Source organism: Syngnathus leptorhynchus, chromosome 15, assembly GCF_054491065.1.
Source record: "Syngnathus leptorhynchus isolate UIUO chromosome 15, UIUO_Slep, whole genome shotgun sequence".
Lineage (NCBI taxonomy): Eukaryota > Metazoa > Chordata > Actinopteri > Syngnathiformes > Syngnathidae > Syngnathus > Syngnathus leptorhynchus.
In genome coordinates this window covers 9,293,987-9,311,079 of record NC_141209.1, presented here as the reverse complement: position 1 = coordinate 9,311,079, position 17,093 = coordinate 9,293,987, and the positions used below count along the sequence as shown (strand labels likewise).

At 46.7% G+C, this 17,093-nt stretch overlaps 1 protein-coding gene across 11 annotated transcripts in view; it reads left to right on the top strand.

Annotated features, from left to right (window-relative positions):
- The window catches only part of fgfr3 (fibroblast growth factor receptor 3), a 49,463-nt gene that overhangs the window by 838 nt on the left and 31,532 nt on the right, over positions 1–17,093 (top strand). For all 11 annotated transcript variants that reach the window (XM_085931206.1, XM_085931201.1, XM_085931210.1 and 8 more), the window contains one exon: positions 1,132–1,282. In XM_085931206.1, the coding sequence (XP_085787332.1) occupies positions 1,132–1,282 (151 nt within the window). The remainder of the gene's footprint in view (positions 1–1,131; positions 1,283–17,093) is intronic.

Here is a 17,093-nt window from a genome sequence, read left to right as displayed (position 1 = left end):
TATGAGTCCAGCATTTTAAAGTTAAGACTTTTTTCTTTTATTGTTGCCGCACTTGTGAAAGCCGAAACATTCACAAAGGAAAAAAACAACAATTGAGTGAGTGAAGTGAAATTCAGCTCCTATGTGCAATGTAGACCACGTAATGGCAAAATTGATTTTTTTATACTGCTCATTTGTTGCTAGGCAGAATTTGTAGGGTGGCAAAATCACCAGTGCCCTATTTGCTGTAGAGGGAAAAAACTGTTGAAACTTCTCTTTTTGTTACTTTGCAGCTTTTTTAAGTAAAATTAGTATCAGTCCAAAATATCTTTCCCTTTCAAATTTTTTTTTTTTTTTTTTTTTTACTTAATTTAAATTATTTTCCTTCATCTGTTGAAACTGTAAAAAAAAATAGACATATAGCTAGCTGTTCGTGCAACTGGCATCAGTAAGACAGCATAATGTGTTTACGCTACAATCACTATGGTAATCATTCTGTTTACCTTCCAAATAACATTTCTGTCCACCAATATAATATACTGCATTTTTTGTCCCTGAAATATGTATATGTGTGCGGCATTAGCCGTCAAGCTGAGGGGGAAAAGGCAGAACAAAGCGAACAATCCATACTGAAGCCGGAGAGAGAAATAATTGAATTCTTATCTTATTTTGCACGGCAGTGACTCATTAGACTGGCGGCCATTGGTTTGTCATTGTTAATTACTTCTCTGGCAGCGAGAGCAGAAAGCTTCTTCAATCTGGAGGCTAACAGGCGACACGTCGCTAATGTCGCTGCTACACCCTCAGACTATTCCACTTTTTATCATCATGTGAATAAATCCATACAAACGCATTGAGACCGTGTTTTAAGAAAAGTAGTTTGCCTTTTAAAGCTCTGATCCCAAACAAACTTCTCCGCCTTTGATTTATTAACATTTCAAGATTTGTTTTAAAAAAGAGGTCTTGTTGTAAGTCAAGTCAAAGTAGAAAAAAATTAGAGTTGTTCGACTGCCTTCAGCTGGCCGCCTTTGTTGTTTGTTGCTCTCTCATTGTCTGTATTACGGATAGTTTTACTTCTTATGATTCCTGACGGGAATAAATGTTCTGAAATTGGAATGTCAATGCGAACGTCACGTCGTTGTGTCGTTCCAGACAATTCAGCAAGAGGAACTGGTGTCGTGACAAACTGGCGTCTGATTGCCATGGAAACCCGACAGCCTCGGGAGCGAGACCGGTCAAGATGATGTCATCTTCGGTGGTCACTGTGGCAACGACAACAGACTCATCTCACAAGGGTGTGCAGGTAGGCCAGCAGACGCACTTGCACGTTGCTGTTTTTCCGTTCTGTTACTCAGCAGCAAAATGGAACTATGCGCAGTTTTGTGGGGTCCATGTCCAGTTCAAGCATAGAAAAGTTGTCATGTGCACTTTGAATGATCTAGAAAAAAAAACCAACAACAAAAAACTTTCATTTTGGATAAACTAAGTTATGTGAGCTCGCCTGGCGTTAGCGTATTTTCACTTTGCATCCGCCTCGCAATTCTAATGTCGCGCTGATGTTCCCTCCGATGTATTTTCATACAAACTACGAGACGAAAGAAGGCGTCACATTTCTCAACGGGCTGCAGAGGGAGGACAAATATTTGGTTAAATCGATGTTTTCTCATTCAAACACTAGCCGGCCAACGGCCGGAGCGAGCAGAGGCAACGGCAGAGGCTTAAGCAGATCACTCGGAGGCCGGGGGGGCGCACACACTCATGTGTGAAATGGACTCTTTCCAGGCTTTGGGGGGCTAATCCCCACGCCTACTCTGGATGGAGGCTTTTTTTTTTGGGGCGAGGGGGAGCGTCAAGTGAGGGCTTGCTTATCGGAGGTGCCCATTTCATTAAGGACACTCAATGGTCGCGTTTGGCAAAGCGGAGCACATGCCTCATCTCTCATCGGCGGGCCCCCTAGACAATTTGGAAAAGACAGTCATTTTCAGATTCATCAAAATACCTGAAAATTGTTCAAATGTACGGACGGAGCGCATCCCGCGCCATGTGGCCTAGACCTCAATAGCTCTGCTGGACTGCTTTCCCCAGAGTTGCCCCCCACCTAAAATTATGTTTCCAAGCTAACCCGGCGATGGCGTGCTTTCTGAGCGCCACTTGGTGAGGAAGCCAGGCAAGCACGTCAGATGCAAAGTGACATCAGGTTCAGCGGTGGGAGACAGACTGAGAAATGGACTGAAAGACGGAATGAGAAGGCGATAGAACACGGGCAAATGTATTCAACACACCCGTCCAATGCCATCTCTTCTGTTTACACGGCGCTCCTATATTTTGTATTTATTTGCACCTCGCCCAGAAGGGGGCAGCCTCGCCTCTGGCCGCATTCGCTCTCTGATGAGGACTTTTCAGGTGCTATTGAATACTCTGATTGGATTGCCGGAGTTAGCAGCTAACTGCTAGGAGGCCATTAGTATTTGAATTAAAACGTTGAAGCTTGAATCATAACAGGCGACCCCTCCCCCGTTCCCTTGACATTTAACCAATCTTTTTTGAAGAGCAGGAAAGAGGCGTTCAAAGGCGGCCAACTTGATCAAAACCATCCACCTGGCGTGCGTCGATGTCGCAAATAGAAACATTTGCATCTTTAAATTGGAGTCGCCAAACATCCCCGGAGAGAAACCACGACAAATGTCGCTGGTTTGAATAGACAAAGCAATTAGTTTTCTTCTGTTGGGCGAGTTATTGCGCCATTATTTGAGCCGGGATTCGGTTCTCAAGTCTTGATCTTGGCCACACTTTGAGTGGCCAACATGTAGTTTCCAATCTGTTCTCTTGAACGGCGTGTCACTGATAAGCCGACATTCCACACATCCCTAAAAACTTGATCCAGACCTCGGGAGGGTCTTGAGGGTGAGGAGGTCCAGGCTGTGTCATTAAACCAAAGACAAGGAGGGGGGCGAGGGTTGTTGGTACTGGAAGAAGCACAATCAGAGACTTGAAGAAGAATTTGGGGGAAAAGACGCAACGACAATGATGATGATGATAAATTGGGGAAAATGTCAATGGTGACACCGATGTTTTTAAAAATAATACAGCAAGTTTGGGAAGCCTCCTCTAGAAACAATGGCGGTTACAACGGCATGTGTACTTTTTGTTCAATACTTCTCTTTTTTTTAATAGGGGGATGTTGTCACTGTTGACCTCGCGTTGACTGACGAATTGTCGCTGAGATGCAACTTTTCCCCCAAATCCAAATAAATCAACTCATTGTTGGCCTTTCACGCGTAAACCGCCGAGCGGTTGATTGATAGCAATTTTGTGGCGACTTTTTCTTGGAACCTTGCAATGCTTGGAAGGGGACGTCGCGTCAAATGGCAGCCGGGCTGGGGCGGGCCAGGCCAACGTGGGCTGTCTGGCGGATGTCACCACGTACGTAGTCGTTAGTGTGCTGTCGTTGTTGCACTCGTGCGCTGACAGCAAGCGCGTTAGCGACAGACTTTAAGCCGTACACTTGGATATGGAATTAATGCCTTCACGGCTTTCTGTCCACGGCAGAATTGAAAATAGTCGCGATTATTTATGCAAAGCGAAGGCAGCCGGGCCTATTTGGAGACAATTACACGGCGGCGCTGCCAGCACAGCTGCAGTCAGCCATCGAGCGAGCGGCCGTCGGCTCGCAACTGTAAACTGCAATTACGCCGCATTCCCGTCGGCGAACCGGTCGAACGACCGCGAAAGGGAGCGTCGACCGGGCCGCCTTTGCGAGCTGTGTTTGTCGACATCAGCCGTTTTAACAGAAAGCGCGCTGCCGTGAGAATGCTCTCGGCGGCCGACCTTTATGTACGTTTCTTGCAAAAGGCGCATGTGCAGTCCCTAACGTACATTCGAGCTGTAATTTTGTCGTCTTTTTTTAAACCGACATGATTACAAGGTATGAGCCACAAGTTTGAAATGATTCGGGCAGCTTAAGCTAAATTTATACTTAAGTTGGAACACTGACATGGTGGTGTTATAATTAGAGTCAATAATTCCCTGAAAACACTTGGCAGCCATAAATATAAAACAATCAAATGCAGTTAGACTCGCTTGTTTCTAGCTTTCTTCATTCTTTAGCGATACAAGGAGGGTGGGCGACAGCAAAAACGCCAACTTCTGGCCAAAAAGTAGAGAAAATGACATCAACCTTCCATTTAAAACATTTGTCAGCGTGCAATGGCCAACGTCAGTGTGTTGTTTTTCCCGCGTTTGCTGAAGATTGAAATCAATCTGTATTCTGTCGTACCAGCGAGCTAGCTTGTGACTGAGTCTAGTACGTTGCGTCTTTTGCGGCTGGCTCCTCCTCCTTGCAGCACGCATCTCGCTTGTAAATGATTATTATTTTTTTAAATCTTGCTTGTAAAGTGTCTCCAGACGTGGACGTTTCCTTTGATGCGTTCGTTCTGCAGGCGGAAGCGACAGGACGAGGAACTTGCTTTGGACACATAGACACTATACGTTCACAAACTCACAGACGTCCACGTGTTGTCCATATGCTTGGGGTGCAGAGTAAAGAGACTGCTGGATTTCCACCGATGTTTGAGACAAGCCAAAGCCTCCTCATCGCTCGCGTCTTTCCTGTCTTCCGCTCTCGCCGTTTCACTCTGCGTGTGTGTGAAGCCAGATTGGCGATCCATTGCCCAGACTAGCTTTGAGTTAAGTATCGGCGGCTAGTATCGACATCTTCTGCACGATACGTAAGGCTTGATATTATTTTATGAGTGTCAAGTAATTTTGGGGGCGAAACCAAAGTTGTAAACATTTGACATGTTCCATGCATTGCAGTAAATTTCAAGACTGACTCCTGTTTCCGAGACATTTGAACACTTCCAGAATAAAAGAAAACCAGCATTGGACCGTTTGTGTGGTGACGGACACGTCTAATAAATGTCGATGTTATCATCTTGTCCCACGTGATGCAACAAGTTGAGAACCCCCCCGCCCCCAAAAAAGTGTGAGTTTGAGGAGGAGCACAGCGTGGTTCTAATTACGTTGGGCTGCTGCAGCCTTGCGGCTTGCGTCGGCGTGCCAACACGTCCCGAGAGAGACTTTGCTGACGCCTTTGAGGCCCGCCAAGCGCGGCCGCAGAATTCATCCCATAATGCTCCACTGCGGGGGGATGACGCGGCCACGCAACATCTGACAAAACAATCTTTTTCCCTGCCCGCGTGCCACTGACTTTTGTTGCCGGCTTCAAAATGGCACCTCACCTTTATGCGACACATCTGCCATGTAATTACACATACCAAGGCAGGGGGCGCCCTTTAGCAACGTCACACTGACTTCTCAAAAAGGCAGCAAATCAATAAAACGTGGTTATTTTTAGTCATCGATTATCTGTCGATTATTTTGTCGATGAATTGTTGAATCAGATTAAAAAAACGTTCAACATTCAAAAACAGGACATTATTTCAAATTCAGAGGGGAACATTTTTTACAAAAAAAAAGAAACAATGTCAGCAAACAGGCAAAAATGTTGAGCCTTGTCTTTGAAAGTCAAACCCAAATGTCTTATTTTGAGAAAAAAAAATGGATAGCTCAAATTTCCAATTGCTAAACTACCGTAATTTTCTGACTATATGTCGCTCCGGAGTATAAGTCGCACCAGCCATAAAATGCACAATAAAGTGGAAAAAACATATTATTACATATTACATAACAGTTATTCAAGTATTACATAAATAACACGTTTATAAAACCATCTGTGTCACTCCAATTCATTAAATCCATCGATCTTGCTTTATGTAAACAATGCCGCGTATGCGCCGCATATGCTGACGTGGGACCCGTTGTAAATTGCATTTCTAATTATTCCACAGACCCATATAACGATATATAAAGTATATTTCAAATAACTATCATATTACAACAATATTATCAAACCATCTGTGTCACTCCAAATCATTAAATCCATCGATCAAATTCCTCGTTCTTTATGTCAACAACGCCGCGCGTGCGCTGCAGAGCTCTAGTATATAACTATATTGTAGCGTTAACAAAGTACCAGGAAAGACGTGGGTTTGGTAAACGGCTCTTTATTTAACAAAACAAGAGTTCAACGAGCCAACAACTACTGAACTTCCAGCCACGAAGGTGGAAGAGAGCTCCATAGAATAGTAGCGGACGTGCGTAAAAGAATAAATTGACTAATGAACACCCTTGGAGATGTGCTCTTGTGGTGGTGGAAGAATGAAAGCGACGACCACGAGATTCCTGGTATCCTTTTTATGACGTGCCAATAATCAAAGAGTCACCGTCAAACAAATGGAAAACTGTCGATCGGCAAATTTGGACTATATTTTCTGAGGGGGTCAGCAGAGGACTGGGGCTGCGCCAACTGTGTTTCAAAATTCGGCAAATGTGTATTGACTTTGAAGAAGCCTCGCAAACAAAAATTCTGACTTTTGAAGAATGTTACGCAGGAAGGGCTGTGCCAATAAGGGGAAAAAAAACTGCGCTGACTAAGTATGGTCGCCACTGCAAGCTCGTCAGTGTGAAGAAGTCAGCTTCTATGCATAAATCATCACACCGTTAATGGAGGTTAATGTAGGCTGCGACTTCAACATGCGCTAGCGTGCGCAGTCGTTCTCATGAAGAAAATTCAAGTAAGACGCCAAATTGAGGTCTTGCGCAATATATACACGAATCTAAATGTACAGTGGTGTGAAAAAGTGTTTTCTCCCTTCATGATTTGGGGGTGCATTGTGTTCAGCTGAGGGTGCGTCCCTTCGTCCATTAAGCTGCAAACACAGCAGGAACACAGATGGCGCCAAAATATGATGTGAATCCAAGATAGCGACAGTACGGATGGGGAGGGGGTGCCCACAGGGACATAAGGTGAAATGGAACCCACGGCCTGAAAGGAGACGAGTGGGCCGGCCGGGGGGGCGGCGTCTTTGTTCCACTCCAATCACACCTGTTGACAAGAGGACGCGATGATGTCACCCGCTTGGCCTCCTCGATTGAGGAGTTGGGGTGTGATCGTAAGAAAGCAGCAGGTCACTCGGGGTGGTGGGACGAGAGAGTGGGTGGGGGTGGGCCCGGGATGAGGTTAGCAGCAAGGTTTATTGTCCTGCAAAGGTTTGACATAGCTGTCGGGATGTGGAAGCCAGTGCTTGGCAGAGCGCCAATTCTGTCCGCATCACGAGATGGGTTGAGTTCATTATGTCCCCAACTTGTTTTTTTAGCTTATGTTGTGAGAGGAATGTTCAATCAGTGCATATCGTAAAAAACATTATTAAATTAAGTTCAAGTTTCTGCCGCTGCCCCCCCCCCCCCCCCTCTTTAGACCTCTTCAACTTCCATCCTCCTGCATCATATGCAAAGACTCGTCTATTGAGACGCCTCCGTAATTACCTCAAGAGGAGAAAATAAGGAGGAGCAGAAGGGGGTGCGCGGGGACATATTAAAATTGCCTGAAAAAGAAATACTCTGCATTCTTCTGTCAGTCCTCAAAAAAAGGATGACGAAGAGGAGGAGGTGGTGGTGGAGTTGTTCCCCCAGGGGAATGTGAAAAAATTAATCACAGCGATTGGCTTCCCCTGGTCTTGCCGCCATCTAAAAGGGCCCCGGCCCGGACGGAGCGCTCTCATTGGCCGAGAGGGAATGTGAGAACCCCAAGACCTCGGCCCGTCGGGCTGACAGAAGCTCAAAGGGCAGCTTCTCTCGCTGGCGTGAATGGCGAGGGGCAGGCAGGGGAGGCGGCAGGGGGCTGAGGGGGGCCGCTATTATCCGGCTACTAATGGAGCGGCGCATTTTGGAGAGGGATAATTAAAAGCGATGGCAGCGGGGGAATTGTGAGAGGAGTGTGTTGTCATGTGCGCAGGTTGCTTTGCGTGTTTGCAGAGGCGCACTCAAACAAACAAAAGCGGGGATTCTGCCCCCCCCCCCCCCCACTCACCCTACACCCCCCCCCCCCCAGTGTGTCCCAATGGCCAGACATCTGCCTCATTATCGCCATGACTTGGCTGCACGCTGCCCGCTGCGCTTGCTTCATTTGTGCTCGACATCGACACACCCGTGGCGTGGCGCTCATCCGCAAGCGGTGAGAAATCGGCATCGCCCGATATGAGGGCGCCACGCCTGTCAGGAAGATTGAAATGAGCTGTGAAAAGGCCCAATAACGATACTTATCATCTCAGTTTAGAACAGGTAAAGCAATCCCAACGCTGAGACAACCTGCAAGCCCTCGCACCCCTGGCATAAATTCATCCAGTGTGACGCCTTTCTGCCGAGGGGGCTGCGCTGAATGTGGCCTTTGAGAGTTGGGAGGGGCAGGGCGGGGGGGGGGGAGCAAACATGTCACCGGCAGTGCTCGCCTGGTAAAAGAACATCCCCGGCGAGCGGCGCTGGGCCGTCCTCCTCGCACAGCCGCTGCCTGAGCAAACAAACTGAGAGGGCTTCTTGAGAACCGGGGGCAGGGCGGGTGGTGGTGGCGGCAGGCTTTCCAGGCAACAAAAGCATTTTAAACAGACGCTGAAAGTACTTTTTTTATGGAATTTGCTCACGATGGCTGCTTTAAACCAAAATGGCGGGCTTCCTGTTCAGCCCTGGAGACTTTTTTGTCACGCACTGTCATGACAGGCAGGCCTACACAATCCCATGTCTATCGCTCCATCTTTTCTTCTCAGCTCGTGACTTTTTCACATTCGAAAAAATTCTCAGAAAATAATGACTTGACAAAAAAATTCCAATATTTCTCATGAAACTGATGATCTTTTTTACATAAAATTAAAACCTTTCTTTTAACGTACAATAATGAATTTTAATACAAAATGAAATGTACAAATATACAATACAATACAAAAAATCGTCTTTTTTGTGCATCCCAATAGTGATCCCCACACATTTTCTTTTCTTCCAGTGTCGAAAAGTAGTGGTAATGTGAAAGTGGACTTTTCCAAACAATCTTGTGGAGGGGGCGCTATTGGCTGGGTTTGGGGACCCAGCACTCTTGCAATTCTCATTTTGCACCCTCAAAAAGTCTCCTTAAGCTGATGAAGTGAACAGTTGTGCGGGCCAGTGGGAGGGTGTCTCGGCTGGGGGTCTGCACCGGTTTGTTTACTAGTGTTTACGCAGGCAGGATCAGCGTTCACACATGAAGCCTTTGAGTCGCTTCAATCCAGGGATTAACTATTGTGCCCGCATAGTCGCCCCCATCTCGCTCATCACCTCAACCTGCCACCCACGGCACCGGCGAGCCTTTGACCCCCCCCCCCAGTTGGGGTGCCTGATCGAACCGAACCGTCTCATTGGTTCATTGATGGTTTTGTTTGCTCCCAATTTGTACAAGACGTCAATTTTGATGTCGCATATTGCTGTTAGACCTGAAAACAAAACGTTGAGCAGGGCGCTGAATTTTTCTTCTGTATCTTCTCCAGTTGGAGGCTCTTTGCGTTTTTGTGGGAGTCACTTGACGCCTTTGAAAAGCCTCCATTCAGTACCCCAAAAAGAAAGAAAATCACAAAGTAAATAGTCCAGTCTGCATCATCATCAGCTGGCGTCGGACCCTGTGGGTGGTCCATCGCCTCCGCCGTGCTTTACACACACACATACACACACCCCTCTCTCTCGTTTTAGCCACACACTTGCAAATTTATGAACGTTCCAATAAAACAAGTTTTCGCTCTCATTTTGTTCTACTGACACAAACATGATGTATAGACATGACAGTTCACTTTGTACTCGTTTTTATTGTTCTTATTTCTTCTTCTTGGTGGCTGCGGGCGTGCCGCCACAAGCTCAAGTGGAGCCTTTTCTGACAACATTGCTGATATTTATGACCACTTTCATATTCAGAGCGCGTCTGCGTAAGTGTCGGGTTCGACGTGATATTGAAATGATATTTGAAATGCTCTCTTGGCAAATATGTCACTTAGTGTGGTCAAGAGAGAAGACCGAATATGTAAAAAATAAAACTGAAAGGAAGTCTTTTTGCCAGACAAACTAACAATGGGCCTTTTTATGATGTTATCAATTTGTGTTTTTCCACCAGTTGAACAATCACAGCTGCTCCTCGTTAGCTTGCACGACAATAATTACATTGCACCGATTGAATGAACTTTTTCGTGGAAGTCCACATTCAAATCCTTTGTGAAGCTCTGCCTGCGGGCAAATTTAGTGCGAGAGTGCGGCTGTTTTTTTGCATCGAGTCGTCGCAGCAAGGTGGCCATTTTGTTGTCGTTGTTGTCGTGCCAGTGTTTTGGTCGGTGGTTACCGTAAACCGGAGCTCCAAATTGCCCTCCTCCCCATATAGCGCCACCAAACAGAAGAACAAACAAAACACATGCACCAACACACACGTGCGCACACACACATGGTGTTAGATGGGCTCGGCAAAGGGCTATGTGACATATATGCCCTGTTTTTCCCGTTCCTTGTTTATTTTGGGGCAAACGGAGGCAGCTGCAGTTTGTCTGCACGCTTGTTTACGGACGAGCACTTTGTGCCTCTATTGGCCTGTCGACATGACGCCTTTCCTTCCGACCGTCACTGAGCCGTAGCGCATTTTGTTAGCGTGCTACCGCAAATGTCCTTTTTGAATGTTTTGGCGAAAAAAGAAAAAAAAAATCACAGAATCCAGTCGTGGCCTGGATGACAGAGAATCCGCACACACAAAGACAAAAAAACAGCGTTTCGAGTAAGGGCAGAGCTATTTAAAAATTTTTGGAGAATGTGACAGAACAGAAATTCTACTATGAGGTTAACGACTTGCGATGGTACAAAACGAATGATACACCACCAAACAATTTCACTAGAAGTTGATATCTTGGCATATCTATATGTTTTAGTAGTCACAACTGGATGTAGAACCTGACTGCTACTTTTGAAGGGCTGGGCTGGGCTGGGCTGAGTGGGGGTAAAGACCCAGAGGAGCGACTCATGCATGGGCTGTGGGGGGGGGGGGGGGGGACAATGAGAAGGTTGTGGTGGTCCTCTCGGAGGCAGACTGGACGCCTTTCAGCTGCTAAATGCAGCAGCGGCGGGCGGCAGCAACACTTGTGCGGTGTTGATGGAAAAAAGGCTTTAATGTGCCTATAAAAGTGGCTTGGGTGCAGACAGCCCGCATTTAGATGGGCAACAACAACACAAGACAAGGAGCACTCTGACTGCCTGCGCCCTTCCTTACATGACAACCTTTTCATCTGGTTAACGTTTCCAAGCAAAAAAGGCATTTTCAGTGGATATTTCACAACATGATGAAAAAACTATTTGTGCTGTGGAAAGCCCTGCTTAGGCTTAGGCGCACTTGCATTTTTCACTTTTCTGAAAATGAAAGCCACCAAAACCTAAGCAGCTAAACTATAAGTCCACCAATTTTGGAGCTGGTCGAATGAATTTGATGTTTATTTCTCGACTTTTGGCATGTCGAGCACTGTAAAACTTCAGAACTGTAAATGGCAAACGTTTTGGTGCCCTTTCGGCCTCACCTTGAGACCGTGAGGCTTGATGCAATGACGGTTACCATGGCAACCAAAACGCCGTATGCTGTTTGTGCACATACAAAGCAGTCAGTCAGACGCTCGCAAACTATTTTGAGATGCTGACGTGGGCGGACGCTACGACTTTAGCTCAAAACGTTTATTGGGAAATCAGTCTCTGGCCAAGTTTGACACTTCCTGGTTAAGAGTGAAAACGTGGCTCATCGGCTCGTGATGAGCTTGTTCAAATTTGGTAGCAGTCGGTATTTGAAGCTATAACAGCAGAGTTCCATTTCGATTGGTGTCCCTAATGAAGAGTCCTTCATTGGGTGAAGTGCGAAGACACGTACAAGCTAACGCGCTGTTTGCCATAAAGCCTCTTAAGCGCTTTGTGCGCGCTGGGCCGAGGCGACGCGACGGGCATGTTGAATTTGTCTCGCCGCGCCGAGGCTAACGATTTAACGGCAACAGCCAAGTCGCGTAAAAGCCGCCAATTAGCGGGCTAGCGCGCGCTGCTGCGGAGAAGTGATAAGTGCCGCGACGAGGCGTCCGCTTAGACGGGCAGCTGTCACGGAACATTCTAAGGTGTGTGTGTGTGTGTGTGTGTGTGTGTGTGTGTGTGTGTGTGTGTGTGTGTGTGTGTGTGTGTGTGTGTGTGTGTGTGTGTGTGTGTGTGTGTGTGTGTGTGTGTGATGTCCTTTTCTCACACTTTAAAATTTCTCAAAAGTCAAATAGCTAGCACACATAACTTAAGAATTCAAATAACTGCTACTAAAAATGTGGATATATATTATTATTTAAATTAAATCAAATGTCATGCGAATTTCACACAAATTTCATATGGCATCATTTATCATTAAGACTTTTGACAGTTACAGTTTAGAGCTAAACCCTCCCGCCCCACACACACAATAAAAAAAAACAGATCTAATTTTGAATATTTATAGTGTTTAAGAAACGTTGGAGTTTGTTTTGGCTCAAAGCCATTCTTGAGGCCCTAAAGGCTAAAGTTGAGGGGTTTCCCTATAAAAGGTTGGACTTGACCACACTCCTCGCATTGTGATTGGATGACGAGTTTTTAGCGCTCAGGAGTTATCATGTAAAGTGTAACAGATATTTTTGTTCCTAATTTTTGTTTTAGAAGAAATTATAAAATTGCCTTAAATTTTGAATTATTTTCCTTATTAATATAGGTAGGTATAATTAAATTACCCAAAATGGTATGCAGTGGGGAAAAAAAACAACTATAATATCAGCTCTACTAAGTTTAATGTTAATTATTGTATTATTATTATTATTATTGTTGTTGTTGTTGTAATTTATATACCTAATTGGAAAAAATCTAACACCAAAGATCTAGTCATTATTATTTTAATTGTCCTATTTTGTGCAACCTTAAAAATACATTTTGGGGTTATTTTTTATTTTATTTTTAAGTTGGAAAAGTTTGTGTGTGTGTGTTGAAGACGGTGGCTGTTGCGGTGTGATTTGGTGGCACAAAATGAACTCTCGTTACGAGCTGAGCTAAGAAAACTTGAGTAGGATGTTGCATGGGTTCCTAAATTGAAAGCCTTCTCCTGCTGGGCTCTTCTCTGCAAGCTGAGATTGATCCTCACGACTCTCTGGAATGCAGCAGGATGGATGAGAGAAAGGGAGGAGGATGGGGAGGGAATGTTTAGGAGGGGCGGGTCTCGCTGGGGGACGGGGTGATTCCAAGGCTATTAGCTCGCTCCCTTTCCACCTGTCACATTGGTGACTTTATTTCCACTGGGCTACGCCCCCCCCCCCCCGATATCAGAGAGATCCGTCATTAGCTAAACAACTGCAACAAGCGTCACGGCCTGACCCCCCTTTCCACAAAAATAGCACCCCCCCACGGGACCCCCGTGACCCCTCTGGCACCGCAGGGGTACCGCAGGGTGCAGAGGTCTGGCTCAGGCCAAGATGGAGACCTTCTTCTCCAAAGGAGCCTGTCATGCAGAAACCTCCAGTCCCTCCCCTCCTGCCCCCAACGCACGCACACACACACACAAACACACACACACACACACACACACACACACAGCTGCGACAAAGCCTAGGCAGGATTAGCCAGCCTTTGTTGGCACAACACAAATTACAAGTCTTTTAACGCACACCTCCGTGTGTGTGTGTGTGTGTGTGTGTGTGTGTGTGTGTGTGTGTGTGTGTGTGTGTGTGTGTGTGTGTGTGTGTGTGTGTGTGCTCGGGGGATTTTATTTCACGTTTGATAAGAGTGTATAGGGTTCCATGTGAAAGTCTGTGCATGTTCATGTGGGCTAAAACGAGAGAAAGGGGTGTGTGTGCGTGCGTGTGTGTGTGCTTTCGTGCGTGTGTGTGTGTGTGTCAGTGTGATTAAGAGGTTCAAGCGTGACAGAAGAAGGCTCTGGTGTAAAATGTTGAGGAGGAGCAACTTGTCAGCCGGCGATGTCTCTCTTACGGCCAGAGTCATTCCCTGCGTGAAATTTCCTGCCGCTGGTTTGAACCTTTTTGCAAAACAAGAAAAACGATTTTTGGGCCAAGTATCTCTTGGTGTTTGTGTGCTGAAGTGACGTCGGCTAACAAGCTGTTACGGCGCTAACGTTTTTGCAAAAATGTTCAAATATGACTTATGGCAAGTGTGCTTTTAAGCTAACGTTTTGCTAGCTGTTGGCCTGTCGCATTTTGCAGGCCCAATGGAGACTTTTGCCCTGACAGTGGCTCAACTTTGTCGCAGAAACTTGTGACAAGTCGTTAGCACGTAATTACATTTTAATTTATTTTCAGTTTGCCGCAGTTTGTTGACAAACGTCAACGATGTCATCAATGAATCGACTATGACCCGACGTTCATCACACGAGCATCTGCGAGAAAAATTGCTCGAGGCGCGACATCTAGCAAGAAACACGTCGGCAAGCGATTCACTCATCTTGAACAGAAACGCAGCGACAACGTGATACGAGAACATGTCTTTGGGTGACAATGCACTTTGATTGACAGCTCGCCATCCATTGAGCGGTCCGACCGGCCTGGCCGGTCGCTCCAGCTAGAAATCTCTGCCCCCGCACACTTTGCATGCTCGAGAGCCTCTGAGGGCGCGCACACACCTGTTCCGTCATCATGACGATACACACACACACGTGCACACGCACACACATGCACACACAGACAGACACCTCCCCCGCCCCGAGGGAGTAGCTGATGAGCAGATGAACAATGAATCTTTTCACCGAGTTAAAAATTAAACACGTGAGAGTTCATTGGCAAGTCAAACCTTCAAACAGGTTGAAACACAGAAAGAGCCGCAAACAACGAGCCAGCTTTTAAATGATTAGCGACGAGCCTCATGCTCGCTTGTGCGTGCGCCTGTCGCAGAGAAGCTAAACTGAAGTCCTGTCGTTAGTAGCTTAGCATTAGCATTTTGGTTAGCGGGCTAAAGCATCGCAAAAACGCAACAAGATGGAGGTTAGCGCCAAGAGCTAATGAGACGCTAACGCCAAAGAGGCGCTTTAGGAGCGTTCAGGCGTGCACATTACGCAACGTCTGGTTTAGCGGCGGGCCAGAGGAGACCCGGCGGCTCACTTTCTCCACACGGCAATTTAGCAGATTGCTACTTGGAGAACGTCCACCACGAGCTGCGCTTGGACACCTTCCATTTGGAGCTTCGGCGCAAAGCAGGAGCAACCAAACAAGTCATTCACTTCTCATTTTGGGGTCATTGGTGGAAAATAAATCAAAGTCTCGAGGCACGAAAACAGCATTAGCCAGGCGACAAGCACAACGAAAGATCAATTTAGTGCAAATAGATGCCATTCGCAACAATGACGATCACTTCCGATACGATTCAATCCGATCTGCGATTCAATGCCATCCCCGTCGGGGATGCAAAATTGTTATACACTGGCCGCTTGTTCTTCCGGCCCTGGCACGCTCCCGCCGGCTCGGGCTCGGTCGCCAACGCCGACGTCTGTTTGGAAGCGGAGGTGTCAAAGTGGACAAAAGCGGCCTTCAGCTGTGTTTGTTTTTGTGCTCACCACACGCACGCAGACACAAACAGCATCAAGAGAGAGCAGGAGATGAGAGCCGGGTGCTTCCCAAGTCAAGATGTCTTTGATATGAGCGACGTGACAAGAACAACAGTTGCGGCAATGTGGAGAAGAAACGGAAAGCAAAAGCGGCGGGAAAAAGTTGATAGCAATTGATAGCAGGGTACGTCACAGAGCACAACGTCCAATCACGTCATAGCATTTTTGCATTGGCAAAACGGTAATGCTTTTACGTCAAGGGCATCGGCCCGACCATTTGGATTCATAGGGGTGGCCAAGCAACAGCAAAACCTCCAACAAAATGTTAACGTGTTAGCACGCACGTGCACTTGAATTTAGTCCTCTTGGCTTGCTGACTGTATGCGAAGTATGCTAGCGTCTTTTAAGAGCAGGCTGGAAAATTGCGGCAATTCCCCAAACGCAGCGTGAGCGTGGGCCTGTAATCTATTATCTATTATCACTCGGCACGCGTCAGCCTCAGCTTCGCATTTTCATTTTCTTCTCCCGAAACAAGAAGAAAAGGAAGGAGGCAGATGAAAGGCCATTTCTGCCCCTTTTTCATCTAAAGGCTATTTTTAGAAACTTTCATGAGCTTCTCCTCGTTGGCCACATGAAACGCTGAGGAGCTCGCTGCTGATTCATGTGTGACTGTGTGTGTGTCTTTTATCCACTGCATGTCTATTAAATTAAATTGCATTATTACTGTTATTATTATTAATGGGTGAGCATGTTTGTATGTGAGACTGAAAGAGAATTAAGAGCTTTATGCATATTGTCTTTGCAAAGGTCCATTTGTTTATCACATTGGATGTGATGGGATGAGGAACCTGATGAAGTGTCCGGCAAGTATATCACGTGTGCACAGGCACAGCATCGGTGTCTTCCTTGTTATTTACACTTGTCACAAATCATGGCAATCGGAGGTCCTGTGAGTTACGGCGACGGCGGCACACTCCTTGTGGCTCGAGGGGGTCGGCCGAGCCACTTTACGGCGCCATAAAGCGCTTGTCTCAAAACATTGCCGTGCCCTTTTACTGCCTGCGCCAATTAGGCCTGCAGGTTAGCCACTGTTGAACGGACCTCAAACATCATTGACTGGATATGTTAGCTTGCTAGCTTTGCAGTAGCTTCTGCTACCGAAATCCGATTTTAGTTTTTTTAGGGTCCTCCTTCCTGTTTGGGGGTCATTGTTAGGACCTCAGAAACAACGGTATCGTCTGTAACTAGTGTGAGCCCAAGTTTTGCTTTTAGCTATGTTGCCAAGTTTTAGCTCGTGACCATAGGTGAGGGGAGGAGCGTAGATCGACCGGTAAATCGAGAGCTTTGCCATTTGGCTCAGCTCTCTCTTCACCACGACGGACCGGTACAGAGTCCGCATTACTGCCGACGCTGCACCGATCCGCCTGTCGATCTCGCGCTCCATCCTGCCCTCACTCGTGAACAAGACCCCAAGATACTTGAACTCCTCCACTTGGGGCAGGATCTCATGCCCGATCCGGAGAGGGCATTCCACCCTTTTCCGACCGAGGACCATGGACTCGGATTTGGAGGTGCTGACCCTCATCCCGACCGCTTCACACTCGGCTGCGAACCGCTCCAGTGAGAGCTGGAGATCACGGAC